Source organism: Gambusia affinis, linkage group LG18 (genome assembly GCF_019740435.1).
Source record: "Gambusia affinis linkage group LG18, SWU_Gaff_1.0, whole genome shotgun sequence".
Classification (NCBI taxonomy): domain Eukaryota; kingdom Metazoa; phylum Chordata; class Actinopteri; order Cyprinodontiformes; family Poeciliidae; genus Gambusia; species Gambusia affinis.
Genome location: NC_057885.1, coordinates 15,289,248 through 15,315,921, shown reverse-complemented (window position 1 = coordinate 15,315,921; position 26,674 = coordinate 15,289,248). Strand labels below are relative to the sequence as shown.

The following is a 26,674-nucleotide window of genomic DNA, read 5'->3' as shown; positions in this document are numbered from 1 at the left end:
AATACTAGGCGATACAAAAATATAATATACGATCTAAAGCAGTAACAATAATTTCTAATAATATATTATTAAATTTATTATAATGTTATCCAAAAGATTTGCCGGTATTTCTGGTTTGAGTTCTATGAATAAAAATCTTGCATAGACTATGTACAAGTGGTTTTCAAGTACATATTGCACTGAATATTGTGCTTTTGCTGTTTCTGCTCTTCACAGACTGACAAGTACACCAAGCTGGAATTAGCTTAGTAAATATGTTGCCTGTGGCTTGCAACTGTTGTCTTAAATCAGATTTAATTAAAAAGCGTGACAAAAAAATTTTCAAAACGTCAAATCTGTTTTCCGTATAGGTAAGGTAAATGCCTTTTATGTTTCACTAAGCTAGCTGATAGCATCATTAGCTAGCTAGCTCTAGTGTGTGGCACTAGATAGTCATGTAAAATGTATTATGGCGCTATATATTTTTTTTGAGAAATCTTTAGTCAATTTAATGCTAGATTTGTTTTTTTGTCTATTACTAATGATTGTATTAAGTTGACAGGATGTATTTTGGAATTTTCAAGAAAAAAATGTTGAGATTCTCATTTTGCATGAGATTCCCAGTCTCAGGCAAAATAGCATGAAACTGGGAATCGCTCTACCAACAGAGCCTCAGCCACAAATATGTGGCATTGAAGAAATCCCAACCTCTCCTTTTCACTGAAAGGTGTGCTCAAAAGTATATCTAAAAAGTCAAATATATCCTTCTGTTAAGTAACAAAACATCTGTTAGCCTTCTTCCAGCTAGCTGACAGGCAGTGTACATGAACAGGTGGATTAGGAGAGTGCTGCACTACTCCAAAACTCCTGGCGAAACCCATCATCACTTTGCTATTTTCAGATTTCCAAAACATCAGCCAACTAATGTTGCTAGCTAAAAGATTAGTGTCAGGTATGTTAGGGGCAGTAAAGTGCTCCTTTAAACAACTATAGAAAGGTTTTATTCTGCCATCTCAATAAAAGAAAACATAATAATGTAGCAACTGTGTGAAGGAATATCTTAGCAGTTCTAACCATTCAAAACTGACATATTGTTACAGGTAACCGGCCCATGCCCGCTCCAGATATATGAAACCTAGTGCATTAACTGATGTAGCTGACTAACTTTAAGAATGGGGCTGGATGTTTATTTTGCACAGATATTTTGTTGCAGAGTGAATTTTAAGTCTGAACGTGTCCCACTCTTAAAGCTAACATTCAGTCTCCTGAAGGGTAAATGCATCACACTGGATCGTGTTAATGGGACAGAAAACAAGCACAAACAGTAAACGGTGGCTTGGTATTCGGTTACGGACATTTTGTACCATGAGGTGAGGTAGTGGTACGAGAGACAGGACCAACTTTTGCTGGACGAACGACACATAAAATGCTTCACAAACAGGTGTTTGTTGTAGCTTATTCAGCTATCGTTGCATGCTACGTGTTGTATACTCACTGATTTTAGAAAGATCTGTGTCATAACTCAATCTCTTTTAAGCATAGAGGTAGATTCAAGTAAAAGATAGGCCTGAGACCACTTTCTCTCCCACACACAGGCACACGCCGCCACACACAAACACACCGAGGCCTACAAACATTTTAAAAGTACACAGTATATCTGAGCATGTGTTAGTTAACAAAACTCTGCAACATTTCACTGGCCAAGCTAAAGCAGTGTTGGCACTCCAGGTGTCAGCAGGTGATGGTAAAAACAGCCTCCTTTCTGAGTTTGGGCCAAAGAGCAAATTAGAAAGGAAGTTGTGGGGTTTCCAGAAGGAAATGGGTTTTCGTTAGAAGATGAGGTGGCAGTGCATGATTGAATGGGTGCAGAATTGTAGCAGAGAGCGAGCCTCCACGGGGCAATGGGTGGATGAATGGAAACTAACGTGTTAGCATTCAGCTGGACGTGCGATGCAAACGCGATGAACTCTGATAAGATTGGATTTCTGTAGGTGTGAGACGCAAAAAAGAGGTTTGAGCTCCGTTAGGCCTTTGGGAGCTAACAAATATGGCCGCTACAGAGCAAAGAAAAGTCCAGAGGACTGACACAGAAATTAATGGAAATCTTATCAGTGCTCTGCAATGATTTTCTGATGGTGTTAAGATCAAATGTGGATTAATGCTGACTAGAAATCAAAGCTTCAGCCAAAATAAAGAGGGTGGGGTATGCATTCGCATAAAATATGCCACAAAGCAAAAGGTTTTTTCCAAGTGAAAGTGCCGCTTCCCCTTTCACTTTATATGAAGCTAGAAAATGCGGTGTGATGCTAATGTAAGGATCTGGGTCACACCACAAGGATTTTTTTTCCTAATCTGTCCAATTGCTTTCCGTTTGCAACTTATTCAAATTTATCACTGTATCTTTCTCGTTAAAACTCATGCATATTTAAAGCTGGGTCAGCGTGATTATTAGAGGCCGCTAATGCGTAGTGGCAATTCGAGGAGGGAAAGCAAGCAAATGGGACTTGATGCAATGGATTGTGTTGCAAGCAGAGCCAAAAGAGCGGTGCTGAAACATTCCCATTTTGTCGAGCATTTTACATCAGAACAATAGACCTAATACCTCAAATCTCTGGTTGCTGACTCTCTTCCCCTTCTTGTTCCACACAATCTTCGGCTGTGGATCTCCGGTGGCCTGGCAGATGAAGGACGCCACGCCTCCCTGCACGCCTGTTTGGTCATTGGGGGTTCTTAAAAACTTTGGCGGTGCTGGAAATACACAGAGACAGAATGGAAAGGAAATTGCAAAATGTTAGCGATCACGTTTATTAAGTGCACACAGAGAAATTCTACTTTCTTACTGAGTCAACATATCTGCACACTGAAGTCAAACATTAAGTTGCTGCAAAATGGGAATGGAACTCATGACAACCGCATCGGGGACGACAGCCTCTGCGTTTGGTGCGTGCCCTCTACCAACAGAGCCTCAGCCACAAATATGTGGCATTGAAGAAATCTTGTTAAATGATGTATTCAGTTTCATTCCCCTCAAATCATTTAAAATATATAAAAGAGAAATGAGTTATTAAAACAAGCAGAGAAATTTAGATGTGATATAAAATAATTTTAGAAAAGGATAACCTTTTTAGTTCACAATATTAAGAATTAGCAAGTCCCGTTTGCAGAACATTTAAGTTTTAGGGGGTAAGCTTTTCCATCACATGGATTTGACTTGAATTCTGTTTAGGACCGCAAACCGCTTGCACCTTTATCAGTTTTGTTAAGAAAGATTACTCAATGTTACACTGTCAACATTTTGTTCTCTCATAATTCCCCAGTCTTAGCTACAGTTTTTAAAAAGAAAAGCAGTGCCTGAGCAGCTGCAGTCATTACTAAGCTTTAAATCAAAATAACACCTGACGGAACCAGAGACAGTGCTCTGTGGTCATGAAATACAATGAATGTGTGTGAAAATGGTTTGTCACTGTGAGCCTTCTATTGCTAGAAATATTCACCAAGTTCAAGATAACACCTCTGTGGCGAACAAGAAAAGCTTAGTTAAAGCTATAAGTGCAATAGAAATCGTGTTTGCTTTGTGTTGATCTGGGGTGTTTTGGATTTTCATAATAGTGGAGTTGCAGCTCTTTAACAGAAATTAAAAATATTAATTAAAAGCTCAGACTTCTATTACAGTCCAATAAATGCAACTGCCCATCAGAGAAGCTACGAATCCTTATTTTTAGATTTCACACTCCAGTTAAAAGTTTGTTTTAAATGACATACGTCTTAGTAGTGAAGGATCTATAACATTTTTATTGGCATAACTACAACAGGTTACAGTTTTGTAAGCGTATGCAAAACATACTGATTGACAGACTGGATAAGTCAGTGGAAATGAATTGTAATTTTATCAAACAGCAGTTTGATAACTAGACAAGTAACTCAGACAGAAAGTATGCAATTAACTTGATTGAACTGAATTGACTGTTAGTTGGCTCTACATAAATAAACTGACTTTAATCATCTCTAAGCAATTTTTTTGTACTATTTTGTGTTTTTAGTTGATGCGATTTTTACTATTTTTCATTCAAGTAATATTTTGATTTTAATGTTGTTTTCTTTGCCTCTGATTCTTTATTTTCCTGTCTGGATGACCTTGCGTATGAACAGTGCAAAACAAACAAACTTGCACAAAGCCTGAGCTCTGGCTTTGGTGGTCAGTGCAGCTCCATCTGTGAAACAACTGCTTCCCTTTTATCAATCAATTCAGTGGGCTGTTAGAGGGCCGACCGGCTGCAGTAATGCCGACCGTCTCAATCGGCTCATCTGTATGTGTGACGACATGTCATTGTGCCCGTTCTACTCCCCGTCTGACCATGTGCAAACTGATTTTCCCCCATGAAACCTTTTTCGGATTGTATTGCCCAGAAGCAGCGCAGGCAGCAGTGCGATTGAGGGACAAATGAACCTGCAGGATTCAAGGAGAGGAGACATAAGGATGTGTGGCCGGCAATCAAAAGGGCGAGCAGATAAACAGGCAAGCAGCTTTCCTTCCACTGGGCAAATGAGGCTGGGAAATCGCTTGATTTTCTCACGGCATACCACTTCCTTTACTACTCGCAGCCATCAGCAACCCCTCAGGCTTCCCAATAACAATAACAATAATAATAATAATAATAAAAATGCTGAGGAAAAAGTATTTCTTTAAATCTTTTTCTGTCTGGAAAAATTCAAAGCAGAGGTTACAGTATGCTGTTTGTGCACAGGTATATCTGCATTTTCACTCCAGCTAATTTGACTTAGCCGGAGTGCGGTACACACTGGCATCCGACCAAGAAGGTGCTGATGGGTAATTGATATGCTATTGGGGTTGTTTTCGCTCCGGGGCCATGCATTACGGCTCGCTGCGTCTCCATACGCCGTTTGTAATAGACTTCTACAGCATGTACGGGAGATCAGCGCTGGAGGTGAGGGGAATGGGGTTGTTTGGGTGGGCTGATGTCATCGCACAATGGGGAATGATTGAGGCGTGACGTGAAGGTAATGGTGTTTTCAAAGACACGGCCGCTGATATCGCCATCATGCACTCATTTTAGGTCTGCTGCTGACAAACATCAATTTTGGAAGACTCCTCGTATGGCTTCAGGTAGATGGAGGCTGATTGAAACCTCGTCTTTGTTCCAACAATGCCACGACTGGAACCGTGACAGCGAGCAATAAGATATGGCCCGTGAAGAAAAATTAAAAAAAAAAAAAAAAAAAAAAGAACATTTTGCAAACCATAAGAACCAACAGCCACAGAACCCCGACTCTTTTTCTGCGACTGTCTTAGAAGATGACATCATTCCTAAATTTCCGGCTCCCATCTGTTTGACTGTAATCCTGCTAATCTGAACAGAAATTAATTTCATTAACAGAGACTAGAGCATGTGGGCTTTGTTTTGCAGAATGAGTCCAAACTGAAAGATGCTCCTTTCACCTAAGCCACACGTGCACATCTCCTCCGAGAGGTAACCATAAGCTGCATTAATTAATACTGCGGCTGGGAAACTGCTAATCCACTGTTAAGCTGCTGCCGGCAAACAAATGAGAAGCGTAAAGCCTGTGACAAGTTAAAAGGCTAGTGACGAGAGTCTGCGACTGCCCTCCCTGGAGGTCATTACATAACCTTGATCATTCTTTGTTCACACGAAAAGACTGGGGAGCTCTTCGGAGCATTCCCACAGTTCCTCTGATGAGTGTCATTTTTATAATTTGGCATCACAGAGACTAGGTTAAGGAAAGCAGACTGTTTTATGACTTCAACTAATTACGTTTTTCATGCAGTGGTTCGAGATTCACTGACGATGGCTTAATGGAAACAGAAATAACACCTAAAAAGGCAGTGATCAGGCTTCAACCGGCAGAGACTGATTTTCAGTTTTCTTCCTCGCTCATTTATGCTAAATTTGTATAATTCAACATGGAAATGTAACAAACATTTACAAAAGACAAAATGTTTAGGTTAATAGACAGAAATAGTAAAAATAAACATAAAAATAAAGGATGTTTTGTGTTTTTTCTCATTTATGTCCCTAACCTTTGGCTAACTTTTACTAAACTTACAGCTAAATGAATCAAATATCACAAGAAAAGTCAAAATATTTTATTAGACATTGGTGAGAGACTCAATTCATGCTTTGCTACCTACCATTTTATAGTGGCATGATGGAGAAAGCATCTTCAAAGATCCATTTTTAAAGATTAAAAGAAAGTCACACTGTCTGGACAGGAAACATGAAAGGCTGAGGGGAGTTTTAAGTTTAAATAGTTTAGAACAATTAGGAAATCTTGCGTGTACATATCCAAATTTTGGTAGGCCTATTTAAACTCAAAATGGGAATTAAGTTTTAGAAAAAGATCATGTTGTGCCGAAGAAGACTTTTAGCCTTGAAGTTGGATGATTCATTAATTAGAAAAAGCAGGTAATGAGAGGCAATGCCTGCCATGTGTGTCTATTTTCCTGCATTTGGATTTCATTGAGAACAAACCCAGTCTAATGGAGTAAATGTTAAGAGTAGTTTTTGTTACATAAACAGATTTAGCTAACAAACCTTTAAATTTGGGTCTGATTTTTTTTTATTCTGCACCCCGGTTAAAAAGAAAATCGCAAAGCAAGCACCTTCCAATCTTCACATAATTTTGACTAGGTGTTCTTCAACAATTGACTTAAAACGTAGAGTTTTTTTCTATAGAGATTACGTCAAAACTCTATCTCTTGGTGTTTTGTGACTAAAGCTATATATTTCACCTTCATATAAGACAATAGTCTGACTCCTGTTCAAACCAAAAACAATTAGGTGTGACTTTCTGTACAAATATATTAGTAATAGGAGTGGCATCAGCACATTTCCCGAAAGTTAAAATAAAATAGATTGTTAACAAAGCAGGTATGAAACATGCTAGAGGTGGACACAAAATGTCCGCGATCAGACAGTGTTCATAACACACAAAAAAAGGTGGGCACAAAATGATCAGAACGGAAAATGTACAAAAAAGATCTAGGTGTGAACTAACGAACAGCCTTTGTAAGGCAAAACTTAGAGTTTCAAAATAAAGTCACACCTGCAAGCCATAAAAACTGGATTAGTAAAAAGGTACTGAGCCAACAAGTTCAACCATCCTAAAGATGAATTTACAGATGGCAATAAAGATTCTTGATATGAATCTGGCTCCAGCTTAGATTAAAATAAACCTGGTCTTCATCATTTATGGCAGAAGGTTACGGTTAAAGATGCTTCCTAAAAGCTTTCTCTTGTACCTGCCATAAGGTCAGACTCTTCTGAACTTCAGTGAACTTTGCAACTGAGAACCGACAGCTACTGCACATTTTTCCACTGATCACAGTTTTACCCAGCAGCCAGAGCAGATGTGCATTCATTACTGCCGTGTTTGACATCGCCATAACCTACAGCCAAATATCAGATTTAAGTGATCCCGCAAAGCTCCAAGTCTGACTTTTCCTGCACAATGGCCAAAACATTTTAAGTCATCAGGAATCCACAATGAAGTGAAGTTTGATCTGCCAAGCCATTACAGAGAGCATGAATCAAACACTGCAGAGGACATTAATAAACTGACTTTTTGTCTGCGCTGCTTTTTTTTTTTTTTTTGGCATGAACTCCGATCCTAAGACAGCTCTGCTTTCATAATTACACTGACTGACATATTCAATTTAATTTGCATGAAAAGGGCCATTTCCTTTCTGAATCTTTAACTTGTAGGGTGAGGTGGGGTTGTTGAGGAAGAGGAGGACGGGGGTAATTAATCCCAACACACTGGGTGGCAGTCTGCAAATCCCCCAGCTTCGGTTTTGGAAACAAGGCTGGAAGAAAGGAGCATTTAAAGATGCCATTAACCCCATCTGACATCTTAAAGCCCAAATATATCAGAGCTGTGATATTGATGAACTGGCACAAGCGAGCGAGCGAGGCAAATTAGACTGAGGGGTTGAAAGTGACACATGTAGTGGAGCAAATGCTTTGGATTTCTGTCTATATAACATTCTGTAGGATAAAATACTTTCAGAAGCCTATTTATGGAAGCTTTTGTGAAATTGGAACTCCAGCTGTGTCTCAATAAATCAGAATTAAAAAGGTGATTTATGTAAGTAGTTCAAAGCAAACAAAATTTGACTCATATCAGATAAATTCATTGAATACATGTTTTTCATTTACTCTCGTTAATTTATATCATTAGAAAAAGTGCAAACCCAACGTTTCTCAGAAAATTCTAATTTTCTTGTCTCTTGAAAGTTTAGTGGAGTGGTGAAAAAAAAAAGAGATGCACATGCAACAGATGCAACCCCCAGCAAACATTCAACAAGTATCGTAACTCACTAAAGGTCACTTCTAAAGTAACGGGCTGTTCTGTTTCCCATAAAACTAACAGAAAGTTCAAGGAGAACTGCCAAAAGGAAGATGAGAGAAAGAAAACAGAGTAGGTAAAGGCCTTTTTAAAGCAACTTGTTCATGCAAAGAAGTCCTGTTAAAGTACATGGTTGTACTTTTTCCAATATGTCTTCATTTCTGTAGAAAAAATCTTTATTTGTCTGATGTAATATTTAAAAATATATAAAACAGAAATTTCAAAAGCCATATTTGTCAATATTAACAGATAGGAAGCTAAACATTTTTCCTTCCACTCAACTTTTCACTACTGTTCTTGCAGAATTCTTGACAGGTGACTTCCTTTTTAATTTAAAATCCATTGTCAAGTCAATACATTAAAATTCACTTTTCGTAACTTGTAAGCTTTTACCATAAGATTACACAGATGCTTAAAAAAATTCCAGTTTCCAATTTTTTTAGATTGAATCATTAAAACAAATAATTGTTTTAACCACATTTAAACGCTTAACCTGTGCAAGTAAATTCCCTCTGATTCATGGCACACCCAGAAACCCGAACAAACCTCAAGCAAAAAGTAGAGATAAGGCACATAAAAAAAGTAATGAAGGTAAACAAAACATGCTAATCTATAGCAAAAACAAGAAGCAGAAATTATTTTTTCCTGGGGTGCCACACACTTCTCTCTCTGCAGCATTCTGATAAAATTTCTCTTTTGTAATGCTGAGGAAACAAACTCCACATTGTACGCGCTCACAAAGGGCCGCGGCAGAGAGAATGGGAACGAATCGGGGCTTAATTAGAACTGTTGGCTGATTTGCAATGCATGCTCATCGGTAATCTTGCCTTAAATGGAATCTGAAATTCTTATTGCAATTAGTGATTAGTTGAAAAGGGATACGGCCCCTGAATGATTGTTAATTACTGGATCAGGAATAGTACATTAATTCACGGCGGAGGTTTTAATGCAGAGCAATGATAGGGACCCGCTCTTCCATCAATATTGTGCTGCCTGTCACACATAATGAAGTTCATATAATACAAGCCACCTTCTCCCTCATTGCAGACTTCCTTCTCCAAGCGCCTAAATCTGCTCTCCAAGCAAAATTTGATCCATTGTGTGCAACTAATTCAGAACAATTTAGGAAAATACTGGAAACAGTCTCAAAGCCTTCGCAGTAGAATCCCTTCGGTAAGCAACAATTACCTATTTCAGTGGTTACTATGGGAAAATGTTTGTTTGCAAGATTTTAAATTGTATTAATGCATAATGTCTAACTGGTGTATGAACTGTTAAAATAGGCATGTGGGGTCTTTTATCCCTAAAATCATAAATACTGGTGATTCATTGTATATTCCGTCCCACAGTTATTAGATAACAGATCATACCAACATTTTTGGAGATAGATATAATTTACTTCATTTTCTGATGCAAAAGTGTAAAATAAAATAAAAAATAAAGATGAGCAGAATTATGTCCCACATCCAAAAATTTCCAACAACTTGACGCAGATTAAGAGGCTGCTTCAGAACAGCGTCTACATCGTCTCTCCTCATCATTATGGTTCAACAAGATAAACCGTCAGGCATTACAAATTTTAAATGCTCTTCACATTTCACTCAACTCCTTGGTTCAGTTGATAGCATGAAATTGATAACAGTGGATTAGAATAAGTAGGATAAAAAAGGTACCTTTTTGGTTTTGTAGAAAAGCAATGCAATCACATTTTACGTTTTTTTGTTTTGTCAAATACCATAAAATTGCGCTTATTTGCAAAGAAAATCTCCCATAATCCATTAAAAGAAATGATGGCGATTATTAATATTAAGCATAATAACGGAACTATGAAACAAAATTTCCAGATGTTTCATTCTTTCTCCAGCTCCAAAAGGAAAAACACACATAACTCACACCACGTCCTAACAGACAGCTATAGGCCACATTGACCCTTGTGATCTTATGCTGCACAAACTTGCTGGTGAATTCTTCTCGTGGACTTTTCAGCCCAACGACTCTCCGGCAGAAGTCACATTGGGACTTTCTTAACCCCAGTCAGTGGGGACACGTCTTTTTTGCAACAGACAACAGCAGCGGCTTCAAAAAGAATGCTTGATGTTCCTGTCCCACATCTGAGGCACTAACAGATTCACTGTCGAGACAGAGGGAGTTGGGGGGTGGGGGAAAGGACAGGAAAAAAAAAAAAAGCTTCCACAATCTACGGATGCACGCAGACTCTCAGGAGTGTTGGAATATTTAGGCTGGATGGACGTACGGCTGGATAAGGTTCTGATAAATAAGTTATAGAGAGTTATTTATGATATCCGTTTGCCACGAGATGGAAGCTGAAAGGTTCCCCATTAAACTATCATTGTAGATTCATAAAAGCCACAGCGTATCAGTTTTGTAATCACAGCTGCACTGGCTGTGATGTCTCTTCTGTGGTGTATCATGTCGTTTGCCAGGAAAACAAACAAACAAAAAAAAACGTTCTTCTGTTTCTCTCCATCCAGCCGCGCTCAGAACACACAAATGACGGCAGCCTCCGCCGCCGTCTCCCTCGGGACGCATTAGCAAGGTAGAGGGATCCAGTTTGTCACTTAATAAAATAGCCCACTGAAACAGATGGCTTTGTTCACACCAGTCCCCCCCCCACCAAACCCCCAGCAAAACACACCAACACTTTTAAAGAGGCTGGAAATCATGGAAATCAGACACACGAAAGCGCCGCCCCCATCCCTCCGCCATCCAACCCGCAGCAAAAACCAAACAGAAGGAAACGTATTAATATTGAATCGCGCCACCGTCGGTGTGAGAGAGAGAGAGAGAGAGAGAGAAAATAAATAATTAAATATGGAGAACAAGCTGGAGGATGGATGAGAAACACTAGGCACTCCCAGAGCCCCCAACAGCCCCCTGTCCCACTCCTGTCAGATACTCCTAATATCCAGGAGGTTGTCAAACGCAGCGGCGAAATAATACAGAGCCTCCGCTTACAATAAGGCCTCACTTCCCTTCCCTACTCATTCATCTTCTGTTTACAAACGCACACATATGGTGCTCTCTGCTACAGCGAGAAATATCAAATTCTGTTTCATGTCTTAACAATTATGTCAGCCAGAAAAATCAGAGTAAGGCGAAGGCACGAGAAAAAAAAAGTTACACTGTGATAATACTACAATTAGAAATAATAATCCACTGATGAAGGCTGGGAAATAAAACAAATAGTAATAATGATGAATGTAAATGTCCTCCACAAGATACAAATAAAATAAATTAATATTTTTACAGTTAGAAAAGCCAACTAATCACAGCGTGTGGATTATTTTCAGGTTGTGGTTTACATCCCTTTTTTGGTGTCCGAGTTTTAAAAAGTTTCCAAGCTCCTGAGATTCTGTGGTTTCATTAAAATTTTAAGAAATATTTGTAGAACCAGAGTACCTGGAGTCGTCTCCGGCTGCGTGGACCAAAGTAGCATAACATAGCTTTTTCTAAGCAGTCATAGTTTCAAAACCGTCAAGGTTTTATACTAATTTTGTCCTTATATGGTTTGACGTCTGTGCTAGAAAAAATATTGAGCGACACTGCTTTTCCACTCCCATCTGTTGCTGCACACTGCCAGTCAGCTGGATGAAAGACCGCTTTTATATTTCTCTTACAGAAAAAAGAAGAATATTTAAAAATTTTTTTTATTGGGGTTCAACAGTAGTTTGACAGAAAGAAGGCCCGGGAATCAAGCTGCGAACAACTGTGTTGAGGACTCTCCTCCGAGTCTGTTCTTTGTTTGCAAAAACTCACAAATGTGGTGCAAGTTTCTCAAGCAAGAAATATGGAATATTAGCTCCGTCTGCCTGTCTTGTTTGCTTCCCTCCAAAACAAAATAAATAAATAAATAAATAAATAACTGAAACAAAAAGGAAAGAAGACAGATAAGTTATTCTAATTGCGCGGGGCTTCCTTCTGTTTGGTAGTCAGCGCAGTCTATTTGCAAAAAGTTAATTATCTGATAGGATAGGCAGTGGCAGCCACTAACACAGAAAGCCATTTGTTCATTCTGTTATCCACCGGGCAATGGAACGATTCATTAAATAGCAGCGCGGCGGCAAATCGGCCAACAGTTATCACGTCGGGCCTGCACAGGCTTGAAAAGAAGAGGGGAGGAAAAATGACACAAGTGATAAACACTTTTTTTGACCATGTCAGATTACTTCTGAAGCAATAATATGTGAGAACTACTACAAAAATAATAAGAAAAGCATGAATGTGTGTGATTTTGATGCCTTTAACATATACACGATGCGCCCGATATCACCGTGAGGAGATGAGAATCTTGAGAGATTCTGGTTTTCCACTACGTGTAGCAGAAGTCAAAAGCTACGGAGGGCTGAGGGGGAAAGGAGCGGAATGGAAAATCAAATAAGCAGCGTATTCATCTCGACTCCGACCAACAGAGAATTACACTATAATACGCTCAGGCCTGTCCCATTTCCTTACAGCATAAACTTCATGTAATTGTCTTCGCCCTCAGCCACGGAGCTGGAAAAGCTTGCTTCATATGTTGCCTCTGTCGGAGCAGAGATGGATTATGAGGCAAATCATTCCACGGAGTTAACATTGTATATTTAAACAGACTCCAATTTTATGGATAAGCGGTGCCAAGCCATTTTCTTATGGATGCCAGTTGTCAAGCCGTGAGAAGTGACACATTCCCGGAGCTGTGTTGTTTTTCCCAGGCAAAAATGGCTGGGGCTGGAGGAAGGCTGCATCGATGGGAACTGGCTTTCATTCAGCGGCTCAGCTATCCTGCAAATGTTCCCGGGTTCAGCCAAGCAGGCCAGAACAAAACCAACATTTTTGATGGAAAAAGAAAATAGCCTTTTAGTGTGTTCCTCCCCTCCGCCCTAATTTTTTTTCAGCTCGTTTTAACTTTCAAAGGTTGTTTCTTTTTTTTTCTTTTTTTCCTCGCTGAAATCATAAGGGCATATAACACAGCAAAGACCTCCTCCCTCCTCCCATCTGTAGTCAAAGCAAGCTTCACACCCAAAACCCAGAACCATGACAAAGAATATGCAGGAGCGGTGCCACGAGTCGTCACTCAAGGACCACAGTGACCTTTTACAGGCTGCTAATTTTACGCAGCAGTATAAAAACAAGGCGAGCAAAGTCGTATTTTAAAGGTTTTCACTAAATATGATCTAAAAGAATCATTTGCATATAAAACTGTCACTGGCCTTCTTGAAAAGATATAACTACGCATAAAGACACCTTCTGAACAGATCCTTCATAATCACAATGTTTTAACTGGTGGTATATATATATATATATATATATATATATATATTTATATAAAATAAAATGCTCTTTAAATGTCTATTTAGAGAGTGTAAAGAAAATTTGCATTGCTTTTTGTACTTTGTTATTAACAACACTTTAGTGGATTTGATTTTACTAGTCGCACATTGATATTTTTGTGGTTATTCTTCATGGTGAAGCTCTAAAGATAATAACACGGTGTAAGTGTGTGGACACGACTTTCAAGGGGGTCAGGCTGCCACACAGGACATAAAAATGCAACCAACAACAGAATAAAAGATTTTATCAAAATGCCAAGTAGAGTAAATGTTTACACAAAGTGGTATGCTTTTTGTAAAGTATTATTTTTTCACCTCAATCATCAAATCAAGAAATACAGTCAAGTACAATCTGTCCACCCTCACAACTTGAAGGACTGAAAGATCTGAATCTAACAAGTTGAATCCAGACACCACAGAAAACTTTAGGGGTTCAGTGGAGCCCATGCAAATTTGAGTTTTTTTTTTTTTTTTTTTTTTTTTTTTGTTAGTGGGAAGGTGATCAAAACACCATTTTGCAGGTGGTCAAAATGTTATTTCCAATCACTGTGTAGGACCATAAAAAATATCCAGTACATTTGTTTAGTGTATCAAAGGGAATGTTTTAAACTATTTCTTCCCAAGTATTTGCAGATTTCAGCTGGTTACGGGCGCCTGTGGTTTTTAGCTTTCGTAAATACAAAAGACCTCTATATACAACCTAAGAAATTGGTTTCTTAGGATGTATTTCATGTCAGTATTTTCCAACCGTTAGCTTTGGGTTTAGGGATGGAACTTAAATGTGTGCGCTGTCAGTCAGCTCTGTTAAAGCTTAACACCCCATCGCGTATAACAACCTATTTTAATTGTTCAAACACATAGTATATTTTATTCTGCAAAAATAAAGGCACAATGGAAACCGTTTTAGCACTACCTACTGCAAAAGCCAATATCTACAGTTTTTCTTACTTCTGCACTTGGAAATAAGGAAAACAGCCAATCGTCAGCAAGGAAAATTAACGGCATTCCTGGATTGGTGGCTTTGCAATCCAGCCAATAGGATGTAAAGCAGCGTTGAGCCCAAAGAGCCTTTTAGATAGGCTCTTTGGGAAAAAAAAAAAAATTATGAATAGGAGAATTTTTCCAATAATAACCTGGAGTTGCATTCCACAGAAAAATTTGTGAATACCGAACCGCGAATAGGTGGGGGACCTCTGGAACCTGTATCTAATTAAAAAGATTTCCACAAAGAAATGTTATTTCACACCAAATTTTATGTTTGATGTCCTTGATCTTTTTTTTTTTTCTTTCAAAATTGTGGTATACCTTCAAACCCCAAACTGGCTCATGCCTGGACGGAAGATCATTTAGGACCGGAGATGTGGTCTTTGGGCTGATGGAGTTGGCTGCACTCCTTTTCCAACTCCTTTTTCACCCAAAGCCAAACAGAGCCTCAGATGAGAGAGTTAAAGAATAAAACAAGGCACCAGTCGTAAGAACAGATGCTTGCCAGGAGCACTGGGCTTTTTTCCACTAGGGAAGTGATTGTGATGTTTTTATGTGTATATTAAGTGTAAGGACATCTGCGTGTGAATAGAAATACTGTACAGACTATGAATTTATTTTTAGCTTTGTCTCTTATCTCAGTCGTATTGATCCACAACTCATTTATCACACTTAGCTGAATTATTCCAGTAACAAAGGTGTGAATGCTGCCTTTAAACAACGAGCTGTTAAACTGTAAGTGAGACCAAGCAAATGCCACGAGGTACTGTGATCCTGAACAAGCAATGATTTTATTCTTTTCCTTGCATAGTTTAAGGCTGCACATTGATTCACTTTGATCGCTAACATCATGAATATTCCTGCAAATCCAGAGCACTTAAGCTCTAAAGTCAACAGAGTAGCTAATTTTTCAGCATGAGTGGGATCAAATGGATTAAGAGGTAGTCAGCCTCAGTACCGACTTTAAGAAGTCCTTACATCACTTCACCCTACGTCTGCGATGTTGGCGCTAATGTAGTTCACAATTCATCCCTCCATCCCTCTTTTTTTTTTACTGCTCAGCTTTTTGGGCTCTCCACATTGTCATCACCTTACCAAAGAAGATTAGTTTTACTGCAATGAAACTGCATAAAATTCTGAGTAATTTAATAAAGTTTAATTTAGGAGTTGATGAGGGCCAGTTACTGGTTTCCGAAAAAGATCAATTTAAAAAGTTGAAGTTTTAAAACTGCAAAGCCTTTCCACGATCTCACTCTTTAGGTTCAGCGAAATCAGCTGTGGAGAGAGATTGGCTGACAGCCGATCTTTTTTCTCTTAAAGGAGGACATAAAATGCTAGGTGACACTCCACAACACTCTTTGGTGTGGAACTCGCAACTGATAGAAGACTCCAAGTTAGCAATGTTCAGAATGAATGAGGGATTTTAAAGTTTTAAATAGGACTCACTTAAGTCGTAACCATTTTCTACAGAGGTATGTTGGCTCTTTATCACAGGTTTCCCTGTTTTACCCTGTTAAAGTGTCCTATTCTGTCCATCACTGAACATCCCAGGTTAGGAGAAAGCTGGCAGCTACATTAACACCATCAAATATTGTCTCCAAGCAGTCCTTTGCAATATTACATAGATTGATATCGTGATGACAACTCACACAATATATTATATTGAGCAGGCTTTGTCTCCTTAGATTAATTATTAATGATCATTTATGACAAAGCCTGCTTAAGGCTGCTGTATACAGAAAAAAGACCCATGGTGGATTATTTTTAGCCAACAACAAATGCTCCAAAATGATTATCACTTCTCTGCTGAAGAACGTCCTAAACCCACATTTATGTTATGGAAGACAAAGTTTCCCCTGAAGCATTTGGGTTTTTTTGGAGCCGGTGTTTTTACACTGCAGCATGTTAGGCGAGTCTGGCGCCATTAATCATCCTGCAGGTGCAAAAACGCTGTCAGAATCCATACGTCCCCTTTGCCTTTTTCAAGTGGAGAGAAGGAAAAAGTGTAGAACCGTAGGAAGGATTGGTGGCTCCCTAAAAAACCCCAACTATTTCCCTTCCTCCGATTCTTTCTCTGCTGAATTTGTCAGGAGGAAGAACCAAGTCCAGATTAATTAGATTTCATTTTGGGTCATCTTTGTTTTGCTTTTTTCTCTCCCTCCATGACTTGCTTCTTTTTCTTTGTCTTGCCTCGAGTCCTTACAGCCATCCCAGCGCCATTTATCACATTGCCATCTCAACAGGGCCTTCTCCTTTCCTTGCTGGGAAGCTATTAGAGCATCTCTGCATCATGGCGGCCAGATTGCATTCCTGTCCCCGCTCGCGACATTTATCATCTTTTTTGTCCCAACTTTTTATCTGCCTCTGCCCTGTACGAAGCTCTATCTGCTATGCCCAGTATAATGAAACACCAAAAGGTGAGGCTCAAGTAAATAACCTAATTAAACCCAGAAAATGGCCACAAAAAAAGGGATAGAAAAATGCACAAAAGGCCATCGTGAGAATGCCAGAGGAGGAACACTCACAGATGGCGTTGAGGAAGTCAAAGCAGTGATGTGGCGCAATGCCCATGCCACCCTCTCATCATGGTATTTATAGTACTCTTAGCGGTGCTCTTGTTTATCCGGAGACATCCTCTTTACATGATCTGGTGTTGCAGGATACAACAATTTAGTCAAACAATGCAATAATTATAAATCAAGAAAAGAGCCTTAAAAGGCAAAAAATGTCCCTGAAAACTGAGAAATTACACCTGCTCAGAGTCCCAGAGCACTCGCTTGTAGGACCGGGGAGAAAATCCATCTTACCCTTTTTCATTTTTTAATTCTTATGCAAAAGCCAAGCTGAGTTTGATTGGTCTCATTAGGGACAAGATGAGGAATACTATACATCATAATTATCAGAGCTCTCCGGCAAACAGTCTCAAGTTGATGCAATAAAATGTCAAGAGGGCATTAGTGGGCAATTATTAATCCATATCGAGCTGAAGTGGACAATTTAATTATCGCCTAATCAATACTTCCAGGTCTCATGCAGACGTAGAGCGAAGACTGCGTGGAGAGACCTTTCATCTGGAAAGCTGTGCACCGGGGACAAAAGAGGGCAGCAGTAAACATACAAATGGCTGAATGTGATGGAAGCAAGTGCTTCGGTTCTGGAGGACCTTAAGGTAACGTTCTCCACTTAACTTCATTTTTATTTCCACTTTTAGTGCAAGAGGACACAGAGTCGTCCAGGTAAAACTGTTTGGGTCAGGAAGGAAAGGATTTCAGGAATAAAGCTTTTATGTGATACAACTAACATTTGGGTTTGTAGAGGATTAGATAATAACAAGAGAAGGAACTAAATGGTGTTTAGAAGTTAATATTCATTCATTAACTGAATGAATATTAACTTCATTCAGTTAATATAACCTAATAGAAACCATATTTGTAGACCCACACAAATTTCTTGGCAAACAAGTGAAAATGTGTGAAAAGCCTTAAAAGAAGTTTGTCTTGTTGCAGGATCTGAGATTCAAAATTCAAATTTTAATAGATCTGTTCATTGGAAAATATCACCGGTAAGAAATAATAATTTAAAGTAAAATTAACAGTGACACAGTCATTGGTGCTACTGCTGCTAAAACAACTCTTTTTTCCTAGTAAGACAGACAAAGTGATCTTTCACTGTTTCTCTCTCGCCACCAACATTTTAGCAGTGACGATGTTCTTTTGCCTTGCTGATACTTCATCACCAGATTGTTTTGATGACACTTTAGCTTTATTCATTTTCAAAGCCTAATTTGCATTTAGTCTGCGTTTATCCTCATAAACACCAGAGGTGGAGGACTTCTTCACAGGCAATATTTGGTTGTTATTCCACAAATAAACAATCCAATGTGTAGGAGTAAGACTAATAAAATAATATCAAAGCCAAAAACAGCAGTGGCTCATGTAGAAAGGGCGTACTGATGGCATAGAGCCTTTTATTAGTAATTTGTTATAATATTGTACCACTGACCAAAATATTACTTACTTTCTGTTGCTGTTCTCTTTGTTCTCGCCTCGGCTCGAATAATTACTCTCATTGCATCTGAAGCCAACCATCTCAAATAATGCCAGTCGAAGCTTTTGTGTGTGATGAAACAGAATGAACGCTGTGTAACAGGTCCTGGTGGCTTTCAAAGATGCCTGACAATGAGGGATGGCAAAACAAAAGTGGCTGTCTGCCACGAGACAGCAGTCATCTGAGATAAGAATACGCTCTTATGGTTGTGTTTTGCCTTTTTTGTGTGTTTGCTGTTATTGTGACTCCCCATCTCCATTGCTGAATCACTGCAGTCCGTATGCAACCAAATGATTACAACAAAGGGTATATGGGATCTGGTTGTTTTCACAATTTTCTGGCAGCAAATCAGTTCCAAACAATATTTATCTTAAATTTCATTCACTTGGAAGGCAAGATGTTCTCCTAAAGCTGGACAGGTACTTTTTGTTCATAAATAAAATCTGGAAAAGAGTTGACTCATGCTAAGCAAGTCAAGAGTTTTGTTCTGCTTACCTTAAACTTTTCTTTCAACTTCTTTTTGATTCCACTGACAAACAAAACTTAGGTTGTTTTGTAATGTGCCAGAAAGCTAATCATGTCAGAAGGATTAAAGTTGAAGGCTTCATAATTTTAAAAATAATCTTTCATCTTAATAATAAACAGAAAAAAAATCCCTGTAAACCATATTAGTCTTATCTTCCTTTTATAACTGTGAACTCAAGTCCTTTGAAAGTTAATCGTGCTATTCATTTATTTAATCTCCATATAAAGTTCTTCTTTTACATGTTGGGAATCCAATATCTCTCCATCTTGCGATTATTCCGACAAATTATTTTTGTTCAACAATTTGGCTTTAATCTCCGTTCTCTCCGTTGTTCTTTCTTCCATTTAAATTCATTCTGGCTTCTTTCTTTCAAGTTAATTCCTCTTTGTACATTCTGTGCATAAAAGTATTGGTAAAGCAGGTGTTAAATAAGCTTTTTTTTCCCCCTGACCTTTAAATCTCAAATAATTAAGATTAAAACCATTTTGTCACATATACCACACTTGGCATCTCATGTAGCTCACCATGTCTGTGGATGATGCACATATTTACTCAGCTGAACATTGCTGACGTTTTATAAGCATGGGGGTGTGACAAGGGTTAGGGCTAAATATCGCATTTAGAAAAACAATATTTAATGTGATCTATGAATCAGCGAAGTTCAATACATTGAATCAAGAGTGACATCAATAACTTTCTAAAAACAAATCAATGTGAACTGGTGTTGCTGCTCCAAATCCTAATGGACTGTAACATAAACTAACTTATTTTGAGTGAGAGCTGCACAAAGGACTAATTGTTATTAAAGATGAACTTACAACACAACAATTATGCTGATAATAATGATTTAAAGATGCCATAGTTACATTTTGACTTTAATCTGATTTGAATGTGTGGAGTCAGATTTGCTGGATATGATTTTGACATTCAATGTATTTTACAGGAGAAATGAAAAAAAAATAAAATAAAAACCTCACCAAAACACTGGGATCCACCTAAACTGACCAGCTGGGAAAGGAGAGCATTAATCAAGGAAGCAGCTACTAACAAGCCAGCTAATAGCCATGTGTTCCAGAAATGTGCCCTTTACTTTATTAAAGAGTAGAAGAATGTCATTGTTGAAAGAAAATCCTGTTTACAGCCAGCCGAAGGCCAAGTAGGAACATTGAAAATACGTGGAAGAAGGGGTTCTGGTCAGATGACAACAAAACTGCACATTTTGGCCTAAATCCAAAATGTTACCTGTGGAACAAAATCAAAAACCTGGCTTTTTGATTTTGTTTTACCATTGCAAAACTTCATTGTGTCGTCATCATAAGGTAATCCTGGAAGAAAACGCGCCATAGGCTTCAAAACACCGGAGACTGGAGCAGAGTTTCACATTCCAGCAAGACAGCGACTCTAAACTCGAAGCCAAATCTACAGCGGGATGCTTTTAATCCAAGGATATCCACATATTAAAATACACACATATGTGTGCAATGAGTTGCAAACTGAACACAGGAGGCAGTTAAACTGAAATATTTAAAGAGAAACCTCTGCAACAGTCTCTGATCTCAAATGAGCTTTTTTCTTTCTCCGAGGCAAAAGCACGTGATTGAGCAAATCTTATTTAGAGTGCAGAGTTTAAAAAAATCCAAGTAGGCACAAATCTCCTGCACCAAGTTGCAAACTGAACGAGAGAAAAAAAGAATGTGTAAGAGCTGAAAGAGTTTGACCTTACGGGGGTTCGGCTTTGACAAGAAGTATGAAGGGTTGCTTTTAAAAAGAAAGAGTTCCTTTTCCTTTTACATTAAGTACTTTCACTTAACCTTACATAAATTTGATCATAACTCAACCAATAAAAACAAATTGGTCATTAATTTGTCAATGGGAGAATAACAAATGGCAGGAAAGAGAGAGCCAGGGGAGTTTTAAAACTTAACAGAAACACTTGAATCCTGGGTGTCATGATGGATGCTGTCTAAACACCTCATAAACGTCCAGGCACATTTCGGTAAAAGTGCGCAGGCGGGAATGCATTTTCCATGTATCCATGATGTGACAGGATGGCCATTTTGAAACGCGGTGCCAATAAAAACAGGGACTTGGCTTAGTTTTTAAATTTAAAACGCCTTATGGGTCTGGCTGCAACGTGAGAGCACTTTCACCTCTCTGCGCAAGTTTTCATTCTCATTTGCCATAACTAATAAACCACACTAAAGTGGTGCGTCACAATAAATCTCAGCCTCCCAAATGGTGTGAGTCATCTGGTAGTGAAGGGAGAAGCCAAAAGAGGGAGGGAGCATGAGCCGCTGGGTGTGCGGGGGTAAGTGCGCGAGTTAATGAGCGAGCATGCGTGCAAACAAGAAAAGAGGGTGGAGTGACGGCAGAGTGACAGATGCAGTGTGTGTGAGAGAGGGTGGAGAAATTACTCTCCAAAGACGGACTTTGAGCGCTCACTCCATCACTTGGCAGAATGCAAATCAGCTGTGACAGGAGGAGCTTGCGGCGTAAAGATTCCCAATCCGAGTCAAGCCTTTGGTGAGAACTTTTAGGTAAGGAGGTGGGAATGGGAGCCTTTCTGGCTAAGGACTGAGAGATAGGCCTGAGGCACTTTCATGGAGATGAATGGTTTAGAACATTAACCCCACTGCAGAATCCCAACATGCCTCCTGGGCGCACAAATGTGCTGAGCTGAGATCAGTGAAACATGGTGCCCTCGCAGGACCCCTGGAGTGAGACCAAAGCTCTGGCCCAGGGCCAGGTGTTACCCGTACCGGCTCACGTGCGCGGCCACACACATGGATGCATTAAACTGGAGAGGTTTTAATGACATGAATCACAAAAGAATCCAACTCAATGCTGTGTATTTTTCTAACCATGACACTCGCTGGTGGCGACGTTTATCAGCACCCCTGGTAAGAATGTGGAAAAAGCCTTGAAATAAGATCAGATTTTATTGCTGCAGCGAAATCTGTGATTTAAAATATCCTTGTACTTTGAAGAGTTTTACTCTCTCGAGGTTCCCAGGTCCTTTAAAAGAGAAACAGGCCCACAGCACCACTGTAACCTCAACATTACTTTTACCATTATATCAGAGGAATAATTTTTTGTAATAAAAGGGTAAAAGAATTGGTCATATCTGAGGACTAAGGATTTAAAATAGATTTAAATGATTTTTTTTTTAAACATATGAGCATTTAACAAGCTTTAATAAAGGCCTACACTATAAATCTGCAAGTACTGTAGATGTATTCATCTCTTCCCCAAGTACAAAACTGTGCTGGTGTCAAGTCACCAGCACTTGACACCAGTAGCTGGAAGCTGGCCCTGTAAAGGAAAACCACAGTATGTAAATATGTTCCTGAGAAGAAAAATTAGCAATAGTCCATCCTGGATAGAAAATTTAGTTTCCTGACAAGAACACCTCCCACACCTCTGACCTCTGTTTTTACAAAATAAATTATTTCTCACTTCAAAGCCAAAGATGCGCTGTTGCAGTGTGCAACTGAGCTGATCTGCAGTGAAAGTGGAAGAGGAAAATCATTTGGTCACCCTCACCTGCTGCGCATTTGGTGCATCCCGTGTTTCCAAATGCAGTGTTTTTCTACGGTGATGTTTTCAAATGAATATATATATATATAAAAAAAAATAAATAAATAAATAAAAAAAAAACACAAAGCCTATTCTATTTTCGCCTGCTTCTTTCCACCCACTTTGTTGGAAAGGTATCTTGTGCAGACGAAATGATCTCACGCTCTTCATTGTTCACACTGCCATGAAACATCAACTGCACACTGAATGCTCATGTATTTCAGACCTGACTGGCCAAGTAATCCCATTGCAGCAGCTACAACATCAATCTATTAATTGCACTGTCACTGCGGCAATGTCACAAAGCACCTGCATTTTGCTACGGTTCACTGGCACGGCATGTGAAGGGTGTTCGGATTTAGTGCGCGTGCCAGCAGCATCGGTGCTGTGCCAAATGTAAGCCCAGCAGATGCAAAACAGCTGGCATTGTGCTCAACTCACCGGCTCTAAAGACATGTGACAAGCTCGGCTTTGTTTGAGAGCCTGTGTGAGGCGAGAGAGGCTTGTGTAAGTATAGTAACCGAGAGCGAGGTGCACTCCTTTGTTGTGGTCCGCCATTGTTTTTATGGCATGTTAAGTGCTCCGAGGACTGATAAGGATGTATCAAGTTGACTGAAATATATTGTTTCATAAGGAGAGGAAATTCATTGAATGACAGTAGGGTTTGACCCCCAATAAACTACAAGTCGTCATATTGTCTTCTGCATGACCTTTTCTATGACCTTGTTGTTTAAAAATGACCATTTCTCTTTATGGAAGTATTTTTTTTCATTGAGATTGTTCTTTTATTCCCAGCTCTCTAACAGCCTCTCCTCAAGTTTACACAGCAGTGTAAAAAGACAAAGAACTCGTCCCCTTACAGATTTATTCTGTAGTTGCTTTCTTGTGCCATGCTTCTATGTTTCAAACCAACAGGATTTCATCGAAGTAGTGCTGATATCAGAGGCAGAAGGACGCAATAAATATGAAGTTCCAATTTCAAATAATAATTGCGCTTATTTAGGGAAAAAGAACATCAAAGTCTCTCAATGAGAAAAAGTACTAGTCTCCTCCACCGGATGTGAATTACATACCGTATTCGCATGAGGTGAAATTGGTTTGGATAACAAAGTTTCTCTTAATATTTAAAAGGGAAAAACACTCCTGTTTGTATTTACTCCAGCTATTTGTACCTAATATCAAAATTTGTTTCATGATCTAAAACATTTAAAAGTCACAGGGCAAAAATCTGAAAAGGTCAAATATTTTTTTAAAGACATTGTAAATAGATAGAAGTCTGCATATGTAATTTCATGACTGGAAATGTTTTTATGACCAATTTTAGATTGATGAGTATTACATTTTTGCTCTCTTATTATAGCTCTTGGCTGACTTAAAGAAAATGCATCTGGAGCAAAATATATTTGACTGGATTTATATTTTGAGGGGGGGGTGTTCCCTCAAACTTTGTGAGGTTAGTTACTTCTTGTGTTTCTTGAACATCTTGTGGATCATGGCTTTTGAAAAGGGCATGTTTGAATTTTGTTGACGACCACCAAAATGGATTCGCAAATTCGATTTAAGCACTTTTACTTTGTCAATATTCCCACATTGAAAAGTGAATGCTACAACAAAGATAAATGACTCCAACGCTTTGAAGCCAGTTATTTCTTAAGTGCACTTTGAAAATGAGGGCGAACATTTAATTACCTTCATGTGGGCCCTGAACAACATGCCTCTGTCGTATGTGATTATCTGTTTTTCTTGAGTGGGAAGGTCAGGGGTGTGCTTGGCTTTTGTGTAATTTTTTTGTCCCAATGTGACATAAAATGACCGCAATCCACATGTGCGGGCTAATGGCCTTAAATAATACACTTGGGCACAGTTGCCGGAGAAGTCAGCATTCATTGAGTTAATAATGGGGCTAATACAACCTTTAGACGTAATTGCACAGCACGTTGTTGACAAGCAGTTGGCGCAGGAATTTACAGCAGACAAAATGATAATGAGTTCTTTCTCATTTAGTTCAATCTGCAAGCAAGTGGAATCTTACAAACCCTTGATAACGTGTTTTTATCTTAGACTCAGTCTTCACCCAACTAACTAGGCGGTAATTTAGCCCTAGCGCTCTCCAATACTCAAGTGGCAAAGGTGTTTTCACCACATGTGTATTTGATGTATGCTCTCCCCTCGCAGATATCGATGCACGTTCTCAAAGATATACTGTACCAGGACACGTTTTGAAATGAACGAGTGGAGCCAACAATGAGATTTCCACTTGAGCAGTGTCCGGCAGGATGATGAACGAGGGCGGCAGACTTGAGGAATTGTGGTGATTTAAAAGTTGGATCCAACCTCGAGTCCTGTTCCCCTCTCGCTTTTAATGTCATTTAATATGAGACCACGAACATGTAAGGGTTGGGGTGTTTTGTGTGTTTCTGGTGTAATGTGTGCAAGCCGGTGTGCATGTGTGTAAGGAGGGAGGCGCGGGGGAATCGCAGCATTCAGCTCTTCAGAGTACATACTGTGCATTCGTACACAATTGTGTGGGTACGAGTGGAAGAGCAATTGGAATAGACTCGATTTAATTCAAATTAGCATGCAGGCAAATTAAGCATAGGGATTTAATTTGAGCTGTTGTAAAAATGTTAATTTTAGTACAGCCCGGGAGCCTATATGCAAATACGAGACTATTTTACAATAATTCATATTAGGCCGGGCATGCATAAAACATACATATTATAACCCGATGTAATCTGGGGAATAGAGTATCATTAGCCTTTGGACATGCTACAAGGTGAATTTGTTTAGTGAGTGCAGAGGCAATTACTAGGACTTTGACAGTTTATACATGTTAGTACTGGAGTAGGTTCATTGCTTTTCACATGACTCTGCTCACACAGGGGGAACAATTTCTTGTGTTGATACAGTAAGTGGTCTAAAGATCTACACTTGATATGGAGATTTTGAATCCTTAAAAAAATAAAACTGTTGAGAAAATGATTGGTTCACATATAGAGTGCAAATAACAACAACAGAGCAATTTATTTAATTTTTATTCTTTTGGCTGTCTGCAGAGATTTTCCACAAACCTAGATCGCTTTACTTTTGGGCCGTAGGGTAAAAAAATTTTCATTCATTTCAAAAGCAGGGAACGTTGATTTAAAAAACAGTCATGACTGAATAATCTTGAATATCATCTTTTGGCCATCTACTGGCCAGAAAATGGCATTTTTGGATGATTTTGTTCTTCTCAAACACATTTGTGTAAAAAGAACAAAGAAGAACAAAACATTAAATATCCATCATTGCTCACTGCTGTTGCAGTGTCACTCAACAAACAAGCTCTCATTAGGTACTGAATGCTTGTGAAATGTGGTTTAACATTCACATTTGGGGAAAAATATGAGCAAATTCCAATATTTAATGGCTTGCGGAAACACCTATAGCACAAGTAATTTGAAGCTATTGTTCTTCGAAAAAGGTTTCTTTTCTTTGACGGATTTTTGCTCCCATCTGGATTGTTTCAAGGAAGTTTATGAGGATGCATTTTCCTTTAGCACTGCTGTCAAAAAAATTATGTCTAGATTTTGACTGAATTGCTCCTTCAAGATCATTTTTGATGTCTGTATGTCTTGACCTTTTGTTTCTGTGTACTCCACAGCAGTAAAAAGCCAAAACCTCTCTTTTTTACAGCAAATTATGATAGAATCAACTGATTTAATATATTGCTACGTTTTTCCCTACACTGTATTGAAACTACTGCATTGTATCTTCCAATGCAGTTTCAATGCAGAGTATACCACTAATTGGTTTGTCACATCTACAATTCCCTTTCCCCCAAAAAAGAGAGATGTATGAGTATGCA

At 38.9% G+C, this 26,674-nt stretch overlaps 1 protein-coding gene across 47 annotated transcripts in view; it reads right to left on the bottom strand.

The window, feature by feature from the left end:
- LOC122820557 (receptor-type tyrosine-protein phosphatase delta-like) overlaps nt 1-26,674 on the bottom strand; it is a 437,628-nt gene that overhangs the window by 89,432 nt on the left and 321,522 nt on the right. For 28 of the 47 annotated variants that reach the window (XM_044098069.1, XM_044098062.1, XM_044098072.1 and 25 more), the window contains one exon: nt 2,582-2,727. In XM_044098069.1, the coding sequence (XP_043954004.1) occupies nt 2,582-2,727 (146 nt within the window). Of the gene's footprint in view, nt 1-2,578; nt 2,728-26,674 lie in introns of all 47 variants that reach the window. The other 19 variants (XM_044098059.1, XM_044098058.1, XM_044098067.1 and 16 more) reach the window with 1 other exon arrangement.